This window comes from Hemibagrus wyckioides, linkage group LG26 (genome assembly GCF_019097595.1).
Source record: "Hemibagrus wyckioides isolate EC202008001 linkage group LG26, SWU_Hwy_1.0, whole genome shotgun sequence".
Classification (NCBI taxonomy): domain Eukaryota; kingdom Metazoa; phylum Chordata; class Actinopteri; order Siluriformes; family Bagridae; genus Hemibagrus; species Hemibagrus wyckioides.
This window is the reverse complement of record NC_080735.1, coordinates 11,366,943-11,386,003: the sequence shown is the minus strand read 5'-3', so window position 1 is coordinate 11,386,003 and position 19,061 is coordinate 11,366,943. Positions and strand designations below refer to the sequence as shown.

The 19,061-nt window shown below is 36.7% G+C and overlaps 1 protein-coding gene across 1 annotated transcript in view; it reads left to right on the top strand.

Annotated features, from left to right (window-relative positions):
* The window catches only part of sorcs3a (sortilin related VPS10 domain containing receptor 3a), a 241,544-nt gene that overhangs the window by 132,998 nt on the left and 89,485 nt on the right, over positions 1 to 19,061 (top strand). Inside the window, exons 3-4 of the mRNA XM_058381182.1 lie at positions 10,865 to 10,964; positions 17,239 to 17,397. Of these exons, the coding sequence (XP_058237165.1) occupies positions 10,865 to 10,964; positions 17,239 to 17,397 (259 nt within the window). The remainder of the gene's footprint in view (positions 1 to 10,864; positions 10,965 to 17,238; positions 17,398 to 19,061) is intronic.

Below are 19,061 nucleotides of genomic sequence, written 5' to 3'. Positions count from 1 at the left end.
CATGGTCAGAGATGCATCTTCTCCCACTTCCTCTTTCACTATCTACACCTCTCATCTCTCTCACCTCTAGATGCTTTAGTGACTTCATCGCAGAATAGATTTGTATAGTCCTCATGAAACTTTCAGCCTCATGTCTGTTATCTAAGCACAGACGCTTTAAGACAGAAAGATAATGCCCCGGTTTTAAGGAAGCTGTGGGAATATAAATGTGAATATATTAATATTTTATTTGGATATTAGAATGTTTTGTGTAATGTCTGCCTACTAAGGAATAAAGTCTTTCTATTCTTGTTACTGCATGCTTAAGAGTTGTTCTTTGCATCAAATGCTACTTCTTTATTTCTCCAAACATACCTGTCTATGCCAGTCTATGCCCCTGGATTATTTTGTTGTTTTGCATACTTATTCACGCACATATTCACACTTGTTACAAGAGTGCAGCTAATGATTCCTTCTGATGACTCTTCCATGCAGATTATGGTTAGAACAATGCGGCAGCACTCTCTGTGTCAACTAAACCTCCATACAGATTCTTAGGTCCCTATATGGGGTATGATTTGCTGTTTTGCCCTCCACATGGACAGTTCTTTTTTGAAAATCTTCATCTTTCAGATCTTGGCTTGACTTCCATTCCTTAGCTGCCAGCTCTTAATGACACTTCCTCCCATGAAAACTGGAAGTGCTTTGATAGCTTTTCATAATCTCCTTCTGCTTTTTTTAAGCATTAATTAGGTTAATTTACAGATTTTAGTAAGCTTCTTAGAGGAGCCTGTAGTTGTTAAGAGTTAGGTCAAGGTTTGAAGAGGGGAATTATAATTCCTAATGGCAATTCTTGACCTGCCTTAACTTAAAATATAGGTACAAATGGAAGGGTGCCTAAACTTTTGTATGACACAGTTACTATATTTTGAGATCTTCAATTATAAAGTAACTGTATATTAACATTTGCAGATTTTTGTAAAGGGTTGTTAATAATTGTATTTATTTATTTATTTCCAAAGTGTTTAATTGTATTTAATTCCCCAATTTATATTGTTGACATTTATCAATAAAATAAATAAATAAATAAATAACTAAACAAATAAACAAATACACAGTATATGCACATTTTTGATAGATAATAGAATATTCAAATGTGGATTTTTAAGATATATAAAACTGTTATGTATTTTAAAATATTTTTAATATATCTTAAAATATATAAATCTAAAAAAGAACATAGCCATCTGTTTATTTTTCTCTTTCTCTTCAGTATTTATCTGCCCCCTGTGGTGGTTTAAGCAAACAGCATCTGAATTCTGACCTCTTGCTCATCTCCTATCATTACCTCTCTCTTCCTATATTTCTCACCCCATCTTTCCACTTGAAACCCTAGACATTCATCCAGATGAGTTTATACGCATATGTTTGATTTGGGTCAGCACCATGAGCTCAGTGTCTGATTAACCTGTAATGCACCCTGTGGCTCTAATCAGTGAAATAGGCATCATATATTAGGTTCCACTATATTAAGTTCCACTATTCTGCTCTAGTCAATGTCTTCAACCCTCATCACTGGGACAGTGTGTGTGGATCACAGATTATTCACATATGCACTGCGTTAGGATTGTCAGGAAACTTTTATGCCCTTCTGTTGCTGAAACGAGTCTAGCATACTCATATATTTAGGCTATTGTGAATTACGCTAGTTTGAATTAAACACAAAAAGAGAGATTTCTTAAAATAGATTTCGCTATTTTGGATCTCTCTTGTACAAGGTGAGATAAAAACCAGGTTTCCAAATGTGTGGGAGGGAGAAAGAGCTAGCTGAGTGTGTTCATGTTTTGTGGCTCTCCATGATGTCCTTTCTGTAGAATCTGCCATCTGGTTTCTTCACAAAAGCTGTCCTAAATATGATTCTGTGTGTACTTCTCACCAACACCTCTTTCCATCAATATCTTCTTCCACCTTAAACTCTGTCCCTGCTGGTTCCACCCTGTGTTTCTCTAGTGCCAGTATCTATAGTTTGCTATTTCTGACTCCTTAGTACATCGATATGTGAGACTCCTGAAAAGTAAAAATATCCATTTCTTTTTTTTTTTTTTACTTTCAAGCTAAAGCAGCAGTCAGACCAAACACACATAAAATTCACTGAAGGGGAAAGGGCAGGAAAAATAGATTTGCTCCTAAGTTTGCTGCTAGTTTTCTGATGACTCAGAAAACTCTGACTCAGACCCCTGTGGTGGGGTTTATTAGGGATGGACAAGGGTCGGAGTACAGGGAACTACTGGATAACTTTGTAGACTATTGCATTAGGAATTACCTACTCCTAAATGTGATGAAGACCAACCATAACCATCAAGGGTGCAGAGGTTGGAATTGTTAAGTATTTGGGTGTCCACCTAAACGACAGACTGAGGTGGAGGACCAACACTGATGCTGTATACAAGAAGAGAATGAGCAAACTATTTTCTGAGGAAGCCCAAATCTTTCCATGTTTGCAGCAAGATGCTGGAGATCATCTACAAGTCTGTAGTGGTGAGTGCCATTTACTGTGCTGTGGGGTGGGGGCATCAGCGCCAGGGATGCCAGCAGGATTAACTAATTCGCAAGGCTGGATCTATCATTAGACACAAACTGGAGTCAGTGAGGAACAGGAGGTCACTGAACAAACTGCTTTCCATCATGGACAATCCATCTTACCCACTTTACAACACACGACAGAGTCAGCAGAGCTTATTCTCCAGACTCGTTTTCTGATTCATTGTCACAGAGAACGTTACAGGAGGTCATTCTTACCATTCACAATAACAGTGTACAACAGTTCACCTGTTTGTGGCAGGTGATAACACTTTCACATTGCCCTACTACATGACCGGCAACCGTTAACATCATTATATTCTAGATTCTCAAGGTTCTTCATATTTATTATCTACTGCCAGTTTGCACATGTGTATTGTGATGTAAATACTGATGTAAATATGGTTAAATTTATGTAAAGTATAGTACAATTAAGAAGGTCAGGATATGAATTCTTGTCAGTGACTTGCATACTATTTATCTTCTGTTAGCATGGAGCTGTCTCGTGTTTCTCTATGCCTGTTTGGATTCTCTTGTTCACACTGTTGACACTTCTGTACACCAGAAAAAAAGCTTTTGAACACCAGGAGAGTCACTGGATTTAAAAAAAAAAAAAGTTCATGGTAGAGCATTTTGATAAAATAAAATTATAAATCATACTAACAGATAAAAGTTTAGCATGCAAGACTAGCCCTTTAACAGGCAGCTAAACCACACAGTCACTAGAGGTTTAACATCCTTTATCTCAAGAAGTTACAATAAATGCTTTTGACAATACATCCATAATTGACCTCACCAGTACTAAGTTAATAGGTCAAAAATTCATAAAATTATGTAACTTGCTTTTGATTTTCCACTCTTAACATGATGAAGGTTATACAACACACATAATACTGCGGTTATGCCCCTATATTTATGTAGGAGTTGTGTTCAAACATGGCTTACTGTACAGTACAGAGTACAGAGTTGAGCGATACGGCCAAAAATATCATCACCTTTTTAAACTGTAAATTAACCTGTAATGTACAGAACCATATCTGGGAATTTTACCGTAACTTTTATTCTAAAAACTTTATTAGCTGTCATCAGCATGATTCGGCTAATTATCATTGAACAGTTATACAGGCTAACAGGACAAAAGGGGGACTAATATGATATATGGAAAATTATGGCACGGATAGTCTGATTTGTAATTGTCACATTAATCACTGCTAATTTGATGCATTTAACAATATAGTTTCCACCATCATTATTCAGAAGATAGAACTTAAATTAGCCATAAGATACTAAATTGAGGTCATGGAGACTTAATGTATGCATAATTTATTTTATCAAAAAATAAAAAATTTTAATTTTAATAAGCATTTTATATATATATATATATATATATATATATATATATATATATATATATATATATATATATATATATATATATATATATATATATAAGTTTTGTTGGTCTCTTTTCATTTAGTGCGCTCTAATGCAAAGGAAACATGTCCTTGGCTTGAAGGATAAGCTGACCTAGCACTAGTCTTCTATGTTTACAGCTAAAAAGGGTTGTTCATATCAATAATTTTTATTCATACAAATTGTATGTATTTGTATTTAATACACTAACAGTTACATTTTATTTGCCCTTTAGTTAAATCAGAAGCTTTAAAGAATTACATACTCAATGCTTCTTTAAAGGCTAAGAATTCAAACCAGACAGGAGGGCATGGACACGGTATGAAATATTTGATATTTGTTGGAATTTCAAACCAACAATAGTCATTTCCCATTTCATTCATCTGTCTACCCCAAACACATTTCTCCAAATCTCATCGGAACACAGTAGCAGGTGTATAAACATGAAATTAGGACAATGGCATTCAGTTCCCTATGGACCTTTCCAACCAGACTGGAACTGAATGGCTGGAGAAGCCTGAATGGCAAGGAGGACACATTGTAGGAGACTGATAAAGTGTAGCATTGGCGGGGATGGTAGGCAGGTTGGCATGTATTGGGCTTCCTATTGTCATTAGCCTCTTAGTCTGGCTGGAGCATTGTTGGATTTTTCAGGTTTTACTTCTGGGTCAAAACCCGGCCCGGAGTGAGGTTCAGCTGAAGGACATGGAGGCACATGTTTAAACATGTTAAATGGCATAAACAAATGGTTTATATTTCCAGCTATCTAAATTGTTTTTCCTCAGAGCATGTAGGCTGCAACAGTTCCAGAAAATTCTGTGCAAAAAAAAAGTGCCGAACAAGAATATTAACAAGAACATCGAAAGCTAGAACATCACAGGTTTCCTTCTTCAAGCTGTTCTTGAGACAGCACAGCCCATATGCAGTATTTGTTCAAATCAGTGTCCAAAGTAATTTACAGCTTAACTAGACATTGATAAACCACCCCAAACATTCTAGGAAGAATTTAACGTTAAAGTATAAGAGTGTGTTTTGGAACTGTGTAGTCAAGATAACGTCTGAAATGACTAAGTTCCTGCACTGCCACTTTGACAGACATGTAATTTTAGTTCGGTCTCTAAAAGGATATTGCGAAGATGTGATGTTCAATCCGTCTAAACGAAAATGCAGTGGAAGGCACAAACAAGCGTCTGAATCATAAAGATCATTTGCTTAAGGGAGAAAAATAAAATCTAGTTTAATCCTTTCCCCAACATCTGGATGCCAAGTTAATGCTTCAGTGAGAAAAAGTTTTATAAGAAATGATGTCTCAGATAAGAAACTTGTACATCAAAAGCAGTGTAGAAGAGACCATGAAGCATAGTGCAACAACTAGAGCAAAAGCGTCTTGTGGAACTTTTTTCCATCTGGAAAAAAAAAAGTCTTAATGAGATGCACATATATTCTTGTCTGCAGATTTCGGAGACTCAGTTTCATCATTTTGACTAGTGATGAAGGAGATCTGGTCAAAAACAAGGGAATATGCCCTGAATTTTATTCCTCATGCCCTGTCTCTAGGAAGATGACTGAATCTTATGAATCTGTCCTTCACTATCACAACATACCCAATTAATACCACATTTGAATTAGAAGTAAGATAGGAAGGTATTAAATTGTTCACCCTTAGAAGAAGCAGGAAAGATGTTCCTAAAGCTTCTCGCTCTGCACTGCCTCAGCTGAGGATTCTAGTGCAGGTTATATACAGTAAAAAGTGAAAGATTACTGTATTAACATTTCTCTAGTAGCACTAATGATAGATGGTGTTTTTCAAGCAGTGAATCAATTGCTATTATAGTAAATTGCACCAAGCAGGTGGATTTTTTTATTTTTTTAATCGGGTAGCCTATGATTTTATATAGCTCCAGTAGCACTTTAATGGCTATTTTTTTTTCAGTCACGCCCAGTTTACACTGATACCCTGTTCACAAATTCAGTCATTTGACGTGAAAACAACTGTGCACCAGCCAATAAAACAGAAAATGAAATAACAAAAAGCTATGGAAATGGATAATAAAACATAATGAACTTCCGAATCTTTGAGGCGACTGGCAGGGCATCAGAGCTCAGAGTATTAAGTGAAAAGCGCTAGTGAAATTTTGAGCATTATCACTAAGCTGTCAAGAGCCTATTTCTCAGACCAGACACGAAAGCAGATTTGATTCCATCCAAAGTGCACTCTGAATGTCTGCGTATCCTCATTGGATTGGATTGGACCTTTTTCTTCAACTGCCTCGCTCTTATATTCTGAGGAAGTAACTTTCTTTGCTTCTGATGGCGCTCTGTGATCATTGCAGGCCATAGGGGCTCTCAAGAATGAAAAGGATCATTTTGTTGGAATTTATGATGGTCATGGCTTGTGTGAAGGGAAAAAGAATTCTAGGAAGACACAGCTGAAGAATAAAAAAGAAAGTGAAGTTGTAATGTAAAGGGTCTTATTTTGGATTTCTTCCATTATGGATAAATGTAATGGAGCGAACAATAGTACACGAAATACAATAGTTAGGGGGGTACAGTAGTTCAGTAAATATAATAGTACAGGAAGTGCAATAGTTCAGGAAGTACAGCAGAACAAGAAATACAACAGTTTAGGAAGTACAATAGTTCAGGAAATATGATAATACAGGTAGTGCAATAATACAGGAAGTACAATAGTGCAGGAAATACAACAGTTCAGAAAATGCAACAGTTCAGGAAGTACAATAGTTCTGGAAGTACAATAGTGCAGGAAACACAACAGTTCAGAAAGTGCAATAGTTCAGGAAGTGCAATAGTACAGGAAGTACAATAGTACTGGAAATGCAACAGTTCAAGAAGTACAATTGTTCAGGGAGTACAAAAGCACAGAAATTACAATAGTTTAGGAAGTACAGTAGTTCAGGAATTACAAGAGTGAACAGTGAATTAGCATGTAGATATAAGATTGCACAGATATCTTTAATGCAGCTAATAAATGTTTGTCAAGTTTGTATTTTGCAAAATTGGCCTGTGAGTGGTGCAGCTGTCTAGAGTTCCGTTCTTGATGATTAGCTTGACTCCAGATGATACACTGTAGCTCTCAATGATTAGGAGTCACTGAGTCATTGCTCTCTAGATGGAAAAGGTGGCCTTATTTCACTTCCCATCTGTTGATTAGCTATGCTAGTGAATCACAGAAGTTTGGCAAATAGGGTAGTTAGGGCTCTCCTTCAAGTACATTCAGTTCATTCAACTGACATTGAATGATATTAAGTGCAGTAGTGGCTTCAAAAGTCTTGGAGAAAGTTATCCATCAATCTTCATTCTAGGGAGATCTATATACTGTAATGGAGTAGGACGAAATTGGCAATGACTAACAAACAGCAGTTTATTTAATTTCCATTAATGTGAGACACTTTCCAACTGTTATGGTTGAGCAATTCATTGCATTACATCTTACTGATGGCATTAAAAAATGATAATAATAATAATAATAATATGTGGCAAGGTATTATAGACACACACACACATATTGTGTAATTTGTACTTTGACTGGACTATATGCGCTTAGATTAGCTATTTATACATTCTCCTCCAAACAAATGAAAAATTGTCCGCATCCATTAAACCCCAGGACTATATTTTGCATGCATGTGTTCAATCATGTTGCTACAGATATGTCAGTATAGCAGGCTGAAAAACATTAGCCTAAATTTTGTTCTGTGTAACCGCCTGGCATGACTGTCACTGATAAATCTACACTCTGGACTAGAAAGAAATCAGGCTCAGTCTTGCTTCTTCATACCATTCTGTTTCATTTTCTTTTGACCATTAGTGCTTCTTTTGTGTTTGCATCCACAACAGTGTAAAATAATAATGCTTAAAGACATTTATTGACAGCAGGTTGTCAGGAATCCCCCTCTCACCCCGAGCACTGTGAGCTGAGCTGTGCAGCGTGCTTAGCAGCCTGCAGCCCTACAGCACTCACTACTACATTGCTTGGTTTGTTTATACCATCACTTGTGTTTTGTTTTGATTCATGTTCTGTCTCCACCCATTGGTTGTTTCCCATACATGTCAGAATTGCCCGCACCTGTTGAGTTTACCACTTGTTTGGTTTGTATATTTAAACCCTTGTGTGTCTTGTAATCTGCGCAAAGTAATTGCACATTGTCTTCACGTCCTGTCGTTCTGTTATTTCTGTGAATTCCTTTTTTTTTTTTTATTCTTGCTATTGTTTTGTTCTTGCCTGCTGTTTTATACTCTGTTTTCTGATCACCTAACCCATGCCTGTTTTTGGACTTGTACCTGCTCTATCTAATAAATTGCTCATTGCTGTTCACTAAACTGTCTTCCAGGGGTTATTAAATACACCTACCTATTATCTTTGCTCATTTTTGCAGTTATGCATATTACACAGACGCAATAGTTTGAAATTGCCTGTGTGTGTGTGTGCAGTGCTCTGCAACAAACTGATGTCCCATTCAGGGGATATTCCCAAAGCAATCTAGACAAGACAAGCTTAAGTTGTTAAAGAAAATGAATGAGTGCTAACTGATTACTAACTGGTATTAAATGAGAAATTTTCAGGTGTAAATATTATGGTAACAATTTCAGCCAATGAAGCAAATGGCATATACACATCTATATATAAAAATATATGTAAACAGCAATATTTCATATGCGGATTACTCAAGCAGCAAAAATAGAATTTATCGTAATAAATATTAATGCACTACTAGCTCCTGGGAATAGTCTGAGATGTTTGGACCCTCCTGTATCTGTTTCAAGAGCTGCCTCCATCCAAACCATTGATTTAATAGCAACTGACAGTTAAATATAAGTAAATTGTAGATTCCTGGTGGGATCGAGTTGTTTAATAGTTGCTTTCAACTCGTACATTATTCATGTTTCTGATCCCAGTTCTCTCCACGTTTTTGTATTACCTAGTACCTTAGTTTTAACTCAGTCAAAGGGAAGGCATGAATTATTAATGTATTTTGTAAGTGTGCAGATAAACTGGACTCATTCAGTTATGTGGGAGGCCACCCTGTATAGAATTTCATCTCTCTCACTTCAGAAGTCATAAACTTCATAACATTTTATACTCAAGGTAGCAAAGGTCATTTTGCATGCTGAATATTTAGATTTAAAGAAAACACAATGGAAAGTTTTAGAGATTAGAGATGAAATAAAATGCTCAGATGTGTTTGTTTGTTTTTTCTTGTGAAATCGTCTAAAAACTAGCAAATCAGACCGTAATTTGGAATTATTTCTTTAATTATGATTATGCCTTTTCATGGCCGTTTTGTTATTACATTATTCAGTTTTATTTGCTGTTACACAGTTGTTTTCCGCTCCAAAGAACGGCCCTCGGTGTAAATTGGGCATGAAAGAAAAAGTCACACTCAATTTACACACAGTGTGCAGCTAATTTTAGTAATTTACTTGCACTCTGTGTGCGTTTATGACTGCCAGAACTTATAAGAAGAGGAAAAAAATCCGTTCACCATTAAGACCTTGGATGCGGTTCACAAAAACTACCATTTACTAGGGTAAATGATACATAATTACCAAATCACCTTTTTTTAGTTTTAAAATAAAACTGGCTTGGCAAAATACTCCTCTGTGAGTTTCTTTAACCAAAAAAAGTCAGCGACAGTTACATATAGCTACTTTAAATAAAGTGAGTTTATTAGATTAATTATTACTGTGAAAATTCCAAGTTTTGCCTGAAATGAAACTGAGCCCAGATTTCAGAACAGGTTGTCTGATTAGTTCACAATCGCTTAAAAGGAACCGAATGGGAAAAACTCAATCAAACATTCAGTTGATGCAACATGCAAGCATATGTCCTGTTTCTAGCAAAGGAAGGAAACAGAGAAGTAAACAGAGATAATTGTGAATAGTGATTAGATTAGCTGAGTAAAAATACATTACAACAGGGTATAGATTAGCATTATAAATGCTGAAAGCAAAATATAAATAACATTATCTAATAATAATAATAATAATAATAATAATAATAATATCTAACTGATAAACAAAAACAGTCACATGTCAAATCTCAAGCCTCCAGAATAGCCTTAATCGTCCTTTGCATAGATTCTACAAATCTTTGGACCTGTATTGGAGAATCAGGACCATTCTTTCAGAAAATATTCCTTTAATTAGTGTTTTGATGAAGGTAGTGGAGAGAGCTGTCTAACACTTTGCTCTGACATCTGCCAGAGGTGTTCAGTTCGGTTCTGGTGAATGCAAAGGTGACAGCATATAAATTAAATAATATTTATTAAAACATTCATTGAGGCCTCATCGTGTCCCTGCGGCTGGGTGTAGAGTGATTCAGGAGGAGACCTGTGTATACTTATACCAGGGTTTGAAATGAACATGGGCTCCGGAAAAAATGCCACCAACAATCATCAAAATGCTCCAGATGTTTTAAATGTAAGTGCAAAAAAATGTCTCATTGTTAACATTTGGTATGCTAAATATTAATATCTAGGTTAATTCATGCAATATTACTAGAATCTCTTCAAACCCAGACATGATAGCCATGCCATCGAACACTCCAGCACAAAAACACTGAGACATACAGTAGAGGAAAATGGACTGGCATGATAACTCATGCTAATGGTGTTCTAATGTAAGGGAGAAAAAAAAAAGACTGACAGCTCATGGTATATAGTAAATGTAAGTTAAAAGGTTTGGTGTTTGTGTGTGTGTGTAGGAAAATGAATATATATATATATATATATATATATATATATATATATATATATATATATATATAGGCTCTGGTAATACTTCCACATTACCAGAGATTAAAAATCATTAATAGTCTTTAATAAAAAACTTAGAGGCCAGAGAATGATACTGCTGCTTTTTTGTCTCTCAGATCGACAGACTATGGCACCACCTATGAAAGACTGAACGACAAAGTGGGAGTGAAGACAGTCCTGAGTTACCTGTATGTTTGCCCCACCAACCAGAGGAAGGTGAGCGAGTCTTGTTTTGTATCTGGAAGCGTGAACAGTTCACAGTTCACACATCATATATGAAATCCCTCCCCAACATTACTGATTCTCAAGCCAAAAAAAAAAAGTACTGGCTTTGTTAGTTCAGAACATGATTACATTAGACACCCAATGCACAACTTTTCCTCTCGTCAAGTGAAAGGCCAGATTGCTTTGGAAGGTTAAAGGGTGCGCTAATCACCAGCAGCGGGTTTGACGGAGTGGCGATGCTCCCTTCGAATAACATTTAAACGTGTCTGCAAACAGTAACAAGCTCAAAGGTTAATGATTTGTTTCTCAAACAGAGATTGCTCATGCTGGCATGCTGCCCAGAGTGATAATGATACCTCAGATTTCACAGTGACCATTCTGTTATCACTGTAAATGTATTCTTACATTGGTTCTGATGTGCAGGGATAGAACATTTGTTTAAACTCACCGACTACATTTGTAAACATATTCATGTAGGTATTCACTCAGCTAATCATGTGACAGTAGCACAAAGCATACAATCATGCAGACACAAATGAACACAATTCAGTTAACATTCATATCAAGCTTCAGAATGTAGGATTCATCTTAGTGACTCTGACCATGGCAAAGTTACTGCTGCCAAATGGGCTGGTTTGAGTATTTCAGAAATTGCTAAGATCCTGGAAATTTGACACACAACTGTTTCTAGAGTTGAAAAAAACATACGTGTGGTGTGTATTTTTTTTTTCTCTACCAGAGACAGACATGCACACACATTTTTATAAAATCAGCAGAAACGTAGATTTTAATTAAACTAGAATTTTACTTAATTAAGGAAAATTAAAAGCTTTAACAAGTTGTGATCTCAATTTCTTTGTTTAGGCATTTACACTTTTTCTCTCAATATGTTATCTATAAATGTTTGTTTTTGCTATTGTTGTAATGTAGCATAAAGTTTCTAAACCAAAGTCACTTATCCAGACAAAGACTCACCCACCCAGCTACCAACCAGTTCAGAAAGTGGGAGGAAACTGGATAACCCACAGGAAAGCCACACAGATAAAGCAAGAACATGCAAAACTCTGCATAGATATATACCAGTGCTCAGCATCAAACCCTGGACCCTGGGGTTATGTGCTATACCACACTGCTGCCACTGCAATAAAGCAGCATCCACATAATTTCTGGAGAATTCCCAGCTGTACTTTCATGTACATTCTAAACATTTCATGAGGCTTATCTGAGCTCCTTGTCCAGAGTCAAGCACAAAGCAGGGAGGTCCATATGCATATAAAACAATAATAAGAGAGAAAAAAAACATTCATAACACAAGCGCACAGATTAAAATGCAAATTTGTAGAAGTGTTTTGAGTCTTGGTTTAAAAACCACAATAGACATTTCTTAAAAAGGATTTAGTTTGAGACAGAAAGGGCAGCAAGTTAAGACACCAATCAGGTGTCCTATTGTCAAGCCCTGAATAAAATATTCTTTCCTGATTTTTTTTGTTGAATTTATGGCCTGGAACTGGAGAATTCAAAGACTCTGTAATCTCCACGTCTCCCCTCATTACTCGAGTCTACTACACTTTACTGAAGCTCGGCCCTGGCCTCCAATTTCTTGGTCCGCTTTTCTCTCTGTCTCTTTATTTTCATCACAGAGACAGCAGGAGATGTGTGACGAGAGGTCTGGCAGCCCAATAAGAGAATTAAGGCTTCAACGGGAACGTGTGTAGTGGCTAATAACATGGCCTCCATCCCACGAGCCTGTAAGCCTCCCCCTGAGGGCTAAAGTAGACTCAGCTCTGTAAGACATCAATTAAATTAGAAAAGACTAACAAGAGCTCTGAAAAGCATTTGGTTTACGGAGTATACTCTTGACTTGGAGGCCAAGTTGGGACAGAGGCATAGGGAGAAGTAAAAAAATATTTTTAACATTCCTGTGCCTGAAAACAAAATAAGCATGGTCGCTCCATTCGCTCAGATTCTTTCCATTTTAGATGAACCTTCTAAGGCTACATCACAGCATTTATTCAGGCTTACTAGGCAAAAATGGATCTTAGTTAGTGTAAATAATGCACAATACATCAACCATAACTATAGATAAGAGAGGTCCTCCTAACAACTCAAAAATGCATAATTTTAAATGTACTTGAAAAGACACTAAAGGTTTTCATTTCTTGTGTTCTGAAAAAATGGGTTAAAAAGGGCATCGCAACAAAGCATTATTCTGCTTCCACTTGACTGTTCGTCTTTTCCCAAACAAAGGCAATTGATCATGTTTGACGTGATTAATTCCACTCTGAGTTTTTCTTTCTGTTTTTTTTTTCTTCTCTCCAGGCAGGTAGAACTAGTGCTTACCATTCTGCACCTTGGATCAGTATTTAGAGGATATAGATTAAGCTGTTTCAGCTTACTGCTGAGAGCTTCTGCTAATAACATTCAGTGTTTATCCCCCACTCTCCATCGATCCTTTTTTCCCCACAAAGACACATTTGTTCATGACTGTCATATGCAAAAGTCATCAACATATAGGACTTCTCTCTCTGATTTGTGGTCTGGTCTCCAGGTCAAATCCTGATTTTCGGATCAATTTTAGTAATGGGACATGTATGTTTAATGGACTAGTGTAAGTATTTTAGAAACTGTTGATCTCATGGGATGATTTCAATAAGCAACAGTCTCTACAGTGGAAAAATCCCAAAAGACTGGTTCTAGGCTTCATCACAAATAACCACTCTTTACTACCGTGGTGAGCAGAGTAGTAGAGCATCTCAGAAGAGCATCTGCGACTACAGTGGGCACAGACTCAGTGGAAATGTTCGGAACTGTTACAGAGGAAAAGTCCTTCCTAAGAGCTTAACTACAATATCCTGGACATTGTGAAATGAGGAGGTGGATCATGGATTGTTTTGGGGTTATTTTGTGGTTGGAGGCATCATGAGTTCTGCACATTTCCAGGATATGAAAAGTTCTAAACCTGGTTGCCTCTGTCAGAAGGTTCATACTTGACCTTAAAGTTTTCGATAAGAGGAGAAGCCAAACATATTTCCAAACCAACATAGAAATGGAAATCCACATGCACAAACCCAAGACTATAAAGAGTTTTAACATGTGAATCCAAGATCCCTCTAATGGTATGCAGCAGTACAGGAGCAGACTCAGTGCTGTTATTCTTTCCTGAGCATAATTATTTGGAAAACAGTGAAAAATGCACTTGCAGTAATTCCATTACATTTTATGCTATTTTTTACACACCTCCATACAGCTCTGGGTTAAGTACTGAGACCCCACTATGTATTACCAAGTGCAAAATTGTCTCCCTCTAGCAAGACAAACTTCCTTGAAGGACTCCTCCTTCTTTGGCTCAATAAAACTCCAGTAACATTCTCAAGAATCCAAGGTCAGAAGTAATTTCCCTTCCATAATAAATGCTTTTGCTTAAAACAATGTTATAGAAAATGATTAGCCCCTTAAACCTGGCAAATTGCATCTGACAAGCTACGGAGATAGTGGAAACCTGGAGGGGGGCCTGTGCCATCTCCTCGAGCCCGTAATGAATGGTAAAATTGGAAGGACCTCAGCATGCTCAAATCCTGGCTGCGATTCGCCTGGCTGTTTATTGGCACTTAATGAAAAACAATTTATCTAAATCACCGCCTGGAGGGATTCGTAGTTAAAGCTCGGGGAAAGAGGGGTGGGATGTTTGTCAGTGACAAATGCACCCCCTTTTTTCTCCAATTCAAGTCCGTTTGAGTAGGAAAAAGCCTGAATAGGCAGTGAAAAATACAGTCTGGCTGACAGTCTGGCTTCTGTAATTTAATTATAATTAAAATTAGGTATCTACGTACCTTCACCTGTTACATTAGGCAATTAAGTAGGTTTTTTTTTTTTTAGCTTGCTCCCCATTAGCCTGAGATATGTTTATTATTCTGGCAAGAGAGTCACTAATGATACATATATACTAAAGCAAACCCAAGCAGCTCTATTGTGCAAGTAATGATCCTTACTAGAACTGTCGACTTGATAATTTCTCCTTCCTCCTTTTCTACCTTCCCTTTCTACCATATTATATAATTTTAAGCTGATATTACCTGCTTGAGAAGACGTAAGTGGCATTCTCAGTTTGCCTTCATCGTGCCTGGTGTTTGCTTATCAATTTTGCACATCCAACCCAGACAGCACAATTCATTAAACCTTCATTCTCGCTGTTAGAATAAGCTGAGCGAGTCATTCGCACTAGGTAATTCGCACTACATCGAATCAATTCCATATGAAATGACCTTTCCTATAGGAAGCCATCATGGCGGTGGTTCTCTTAAAGAGTATGCTTGCTTAACCTTTAAATACCAGAGACAACTAAGTTCAACTGATATTAATGGTAAAAACCAGCAGTGGATTTGAAGCAACCTGAACTGTCATCTCACAAGGGTTCACAAGAGATCAATGTTTCCTTCTGATCTCCAGTGCAAGTTGTTATAAGTTTGGCCACTGGACTGATCCCAAATCAATGTCACTCAAACTCCACTTGGATTGCTTGATGTGACCTCATGAAAAGGGTTAGACAGTGGGGACGAGTGGAGAAGCTGTGTCCCTTACTAAAGGAGTGGGTTCATTAAGAAGCAACCCATGAAGTCACACCCATGGAACTGAAACAACACACATAATTATGTTTATTCAGAGAGAGCTGGCAGGCAGAAAACTTTCTTAATGTCTGTAAGTACTTATTGCTAAAACGTTTACACACATTGTACATCTGTGTATTTTGCCACAGTTTGGGTATCTGACAGTTCCCTCTCACTAGCGGACTACCAACTTGTGAGGGTGAGGGCAAAGACATGCTTTCTCGGTACATCTTAGATCAGAGTAACACACACTGTGTCTGAGATATGCACACTCTTTCACATACATGAGTTCATAGAAGCCCATGGTTCATGCTGTCCCTCCCACCTTGGCTTAGCAGCATGGATGGCTGTGGCATTATCAAGATTCAGTCATGATCTCCCAGCAATATGGCAAACAATATTTACAGCAAAAAAAAAAAACTTAAAATAGATCTTAATCTTAAAAATAGGAAATAAATCAAAATTTCTGTGGGTGAACCAAAATGCCAGGAAGAACCATATACATATAGCAGACACCCTTATCCAGAGAACTTACATTTTTATATCACTGAGCAATTGAAGGTTAAGGGCCTTGCTCAAGGACCCAGCAGTGGCAGATTAGTGGACCTGGGATTTGAACTCACAACCTTCCGATCAGCAGTTCAATGCCTTAACCACTAAGTTATCACATCCCACTTACAATAAATACCCTCAATCATTAGTGTGAATTTGCATTGCTGTATTACAAGGTTCTAGCTAGGTGAAGAGTAAGGTTGAGATATATGGTATCAACGTTTTGGCATTTAAATTAGCAATTTACAGCCCAAAAAACTTTACAGTTTAACATGACTCAAATGTATAGTTTTAGGCAATTAGAAAATAAAAGTCTGAACCATGTCCTAACAATTATTTTTTTTAACCTCAAAAACTCTTTGCTTTTTTAAAGTTCTGTCGGAGTACTTCTTATAAAACAATATCTTAATCTCATTAACTAACTAATAAATTGAAGAATTCCAGCAGAGAAAGGCTATTTAAGTTTATCAGGACCACAAACAGTATGATCATATATGTCTGTCAATAAAATGTATGAATCAGAAAAAAATCTGAAATGCAAATTTATATTTCCAAATCTTATCTTGTTTCTCAACAAAATATTTTCATGAACTAATATTTATTAATACAATCATTTATATGTTTATATTTATATTTAAACATATGTTTCTGTACAGAAGGTTCTATTAATTGAGTGCATTGTATGTAACTGGTAAAATTTAATGCTAATATCACCTGATGTCATCTAATAGCACAAAATACAGAAAAAGTCTTTGCCTGTGATGTGCCAGAATATGTGCAGACTGTAATATTAGCAAATACTAAAGCCCTGTTTATTGACATCATAAATAAATCTATCAAAATATCTACAGAAAACCTTTCATTCTGCTTAGGCATACTGTACTGTGGCTCTATTCTGTCAGTATATATGCATCCTGGATCCTGATAAAACCAACTTTATGTGTGATTTTGTAATTATTTTTTTGCCCAGAATCTGATACCACCCACTAGCTTTCTAGCAGCAGTGTAATAAAATGGCTGAACCAAAATGCCAGGAAGAACCTATAAATATCTTTCTATCATTTAAATAAAATAACAATAATTTTTAACATCTTGCCTTTTTTTGATAGGTAATGGTGTTGACCGATCCAGAGTTCGAAAGCAGCATCCTTATAAGTTCTGATGAAGGAGCGAGCTACCAGAAATACCGTCTCAGTTTCTACGTCCTGAGTCTGCTTTTTCACCCTTCACAAGAGGACTGGGCTCTGGCCTACAGCCACGACCAGAAGGTGAGCTCCTTTTTAAAAAAATAAATAATAATAATAATAATAATAATAATAAAACATTGTGTGCACCGACATAAGATATATGTAAAATCCAAAATGCTGCTTAACAATGTATTAAGACTGTTTGGAAATCTGGACGTTTCATGTGTGTGTTTCTAGCTAACTGCATTAATATTTCCAGTTTTTGGATCAAGGTTTGTTGTTAAAAGCGATGTTTTGCTCCATAAAGAAATATGTGCATATATAACCATCTGTATAATATACATCTGTGATGCTGAGCTGTAGAAACATGCAGTAGAAATGGACAGATTGTGTGCACCATATGCTCGTCTCATGCTTACATGTGCTAGAGGTCTTGTTTTAGCATTAAATAATCTCAATTTGCTCTTGGTGTGACTCAAAAGGTCTTTCTCTACATATGCCTAGCCAAGACTGAGCATATTCTTAGTAATGTCACTACATCCCATATGTTACATATCCACATTTCACTTGACTGACCTTGAAGGAATGCCATTTTACCAGAGGCTTTTCTCTGTGTGTGTGCGTGTGCATGTGTGTGTGTAAGCTAGAAATACAGCTTCTCTGTCTGAGCATATACCAGACATCAGGTAAAACTGCTCAGGTGCTGCCTGACCCTTCCATCACTCGTCATCTTCACCTGTACGGTGTAATTATCTCACTCCTCAGTGCTAGGATCAGTTCTCTTTTGAGTCCGGTTCCTTCTCAAGATTTCTTCATGTCATCTCAGGGAGATTTTCCTCGCCACTGTCTCCTCTGGCATGCTCATTAGGGATCTAAAGCTAGATCCCGGATTTCAGCAAAGCTGCTTTGTGACAATGGTTATTGTACAATGCTATTGAAAAGAAGTGCTATATAAATAACATAGAATTGATTTTAAATTCATTTCAAATACAGCAGGTTTCTAAGGCAATCATGTGTATTTTATTAGCTTTAGCATATTTCTACATGCACATCCTTGTGAGTTTTATTAGCTTAGACTACTGAACAAGTCAAAGCTCCAAACATCCTGCCCAGTCTCTTGTTCTGGTTGCATAAAAACCTAATAAAAAAGTGACAGATAATATAATTTAAACCCAAAGTACAGCATAACAAGCTATTCTCTTTAGGAAGTAAATTACTGCTCAAATTCCCATCAAACAGTGACTAATGTATTGGGTTGTACCCAAATTTTGGACTACAGCTGAATTTTTCTTTATTCACATCACACAAAAAGTTGTTTGAGTCTGTCTGGCATCTTTATTTTTCTTTGACATGTTATTTAAACTGTGAGCTGGCTGTATGAGGCAGACTTCTATAATCCTGTGTGCAGCATAATACTGCTTACTTTTGTAAGGATGTCTGCCTTTCTGTACATTCCTGATTCTGAAAAGTTCATCTGCCGTGCCATCTGGGCAAATTTATTCATCTGTAGAGTAACTTCAAGGTGCATCAGGCCATCCAGAAAAGAATGCACTTGACTAGAGTGTATTTGTATAGAATCATACATACAAGTTCAACAGGAAGCACAGTTTCCTTGCTTTGCACTCTGTAGCCTTTTGTATCTATTTATCTTTTAAGCTGCTCTGAAAATAAATAGAATAATAAAATGTTACACAGACATGTAGTCTGCTTGTCTAGCATGCCCAGGCAATTGATTTGTCTACCCC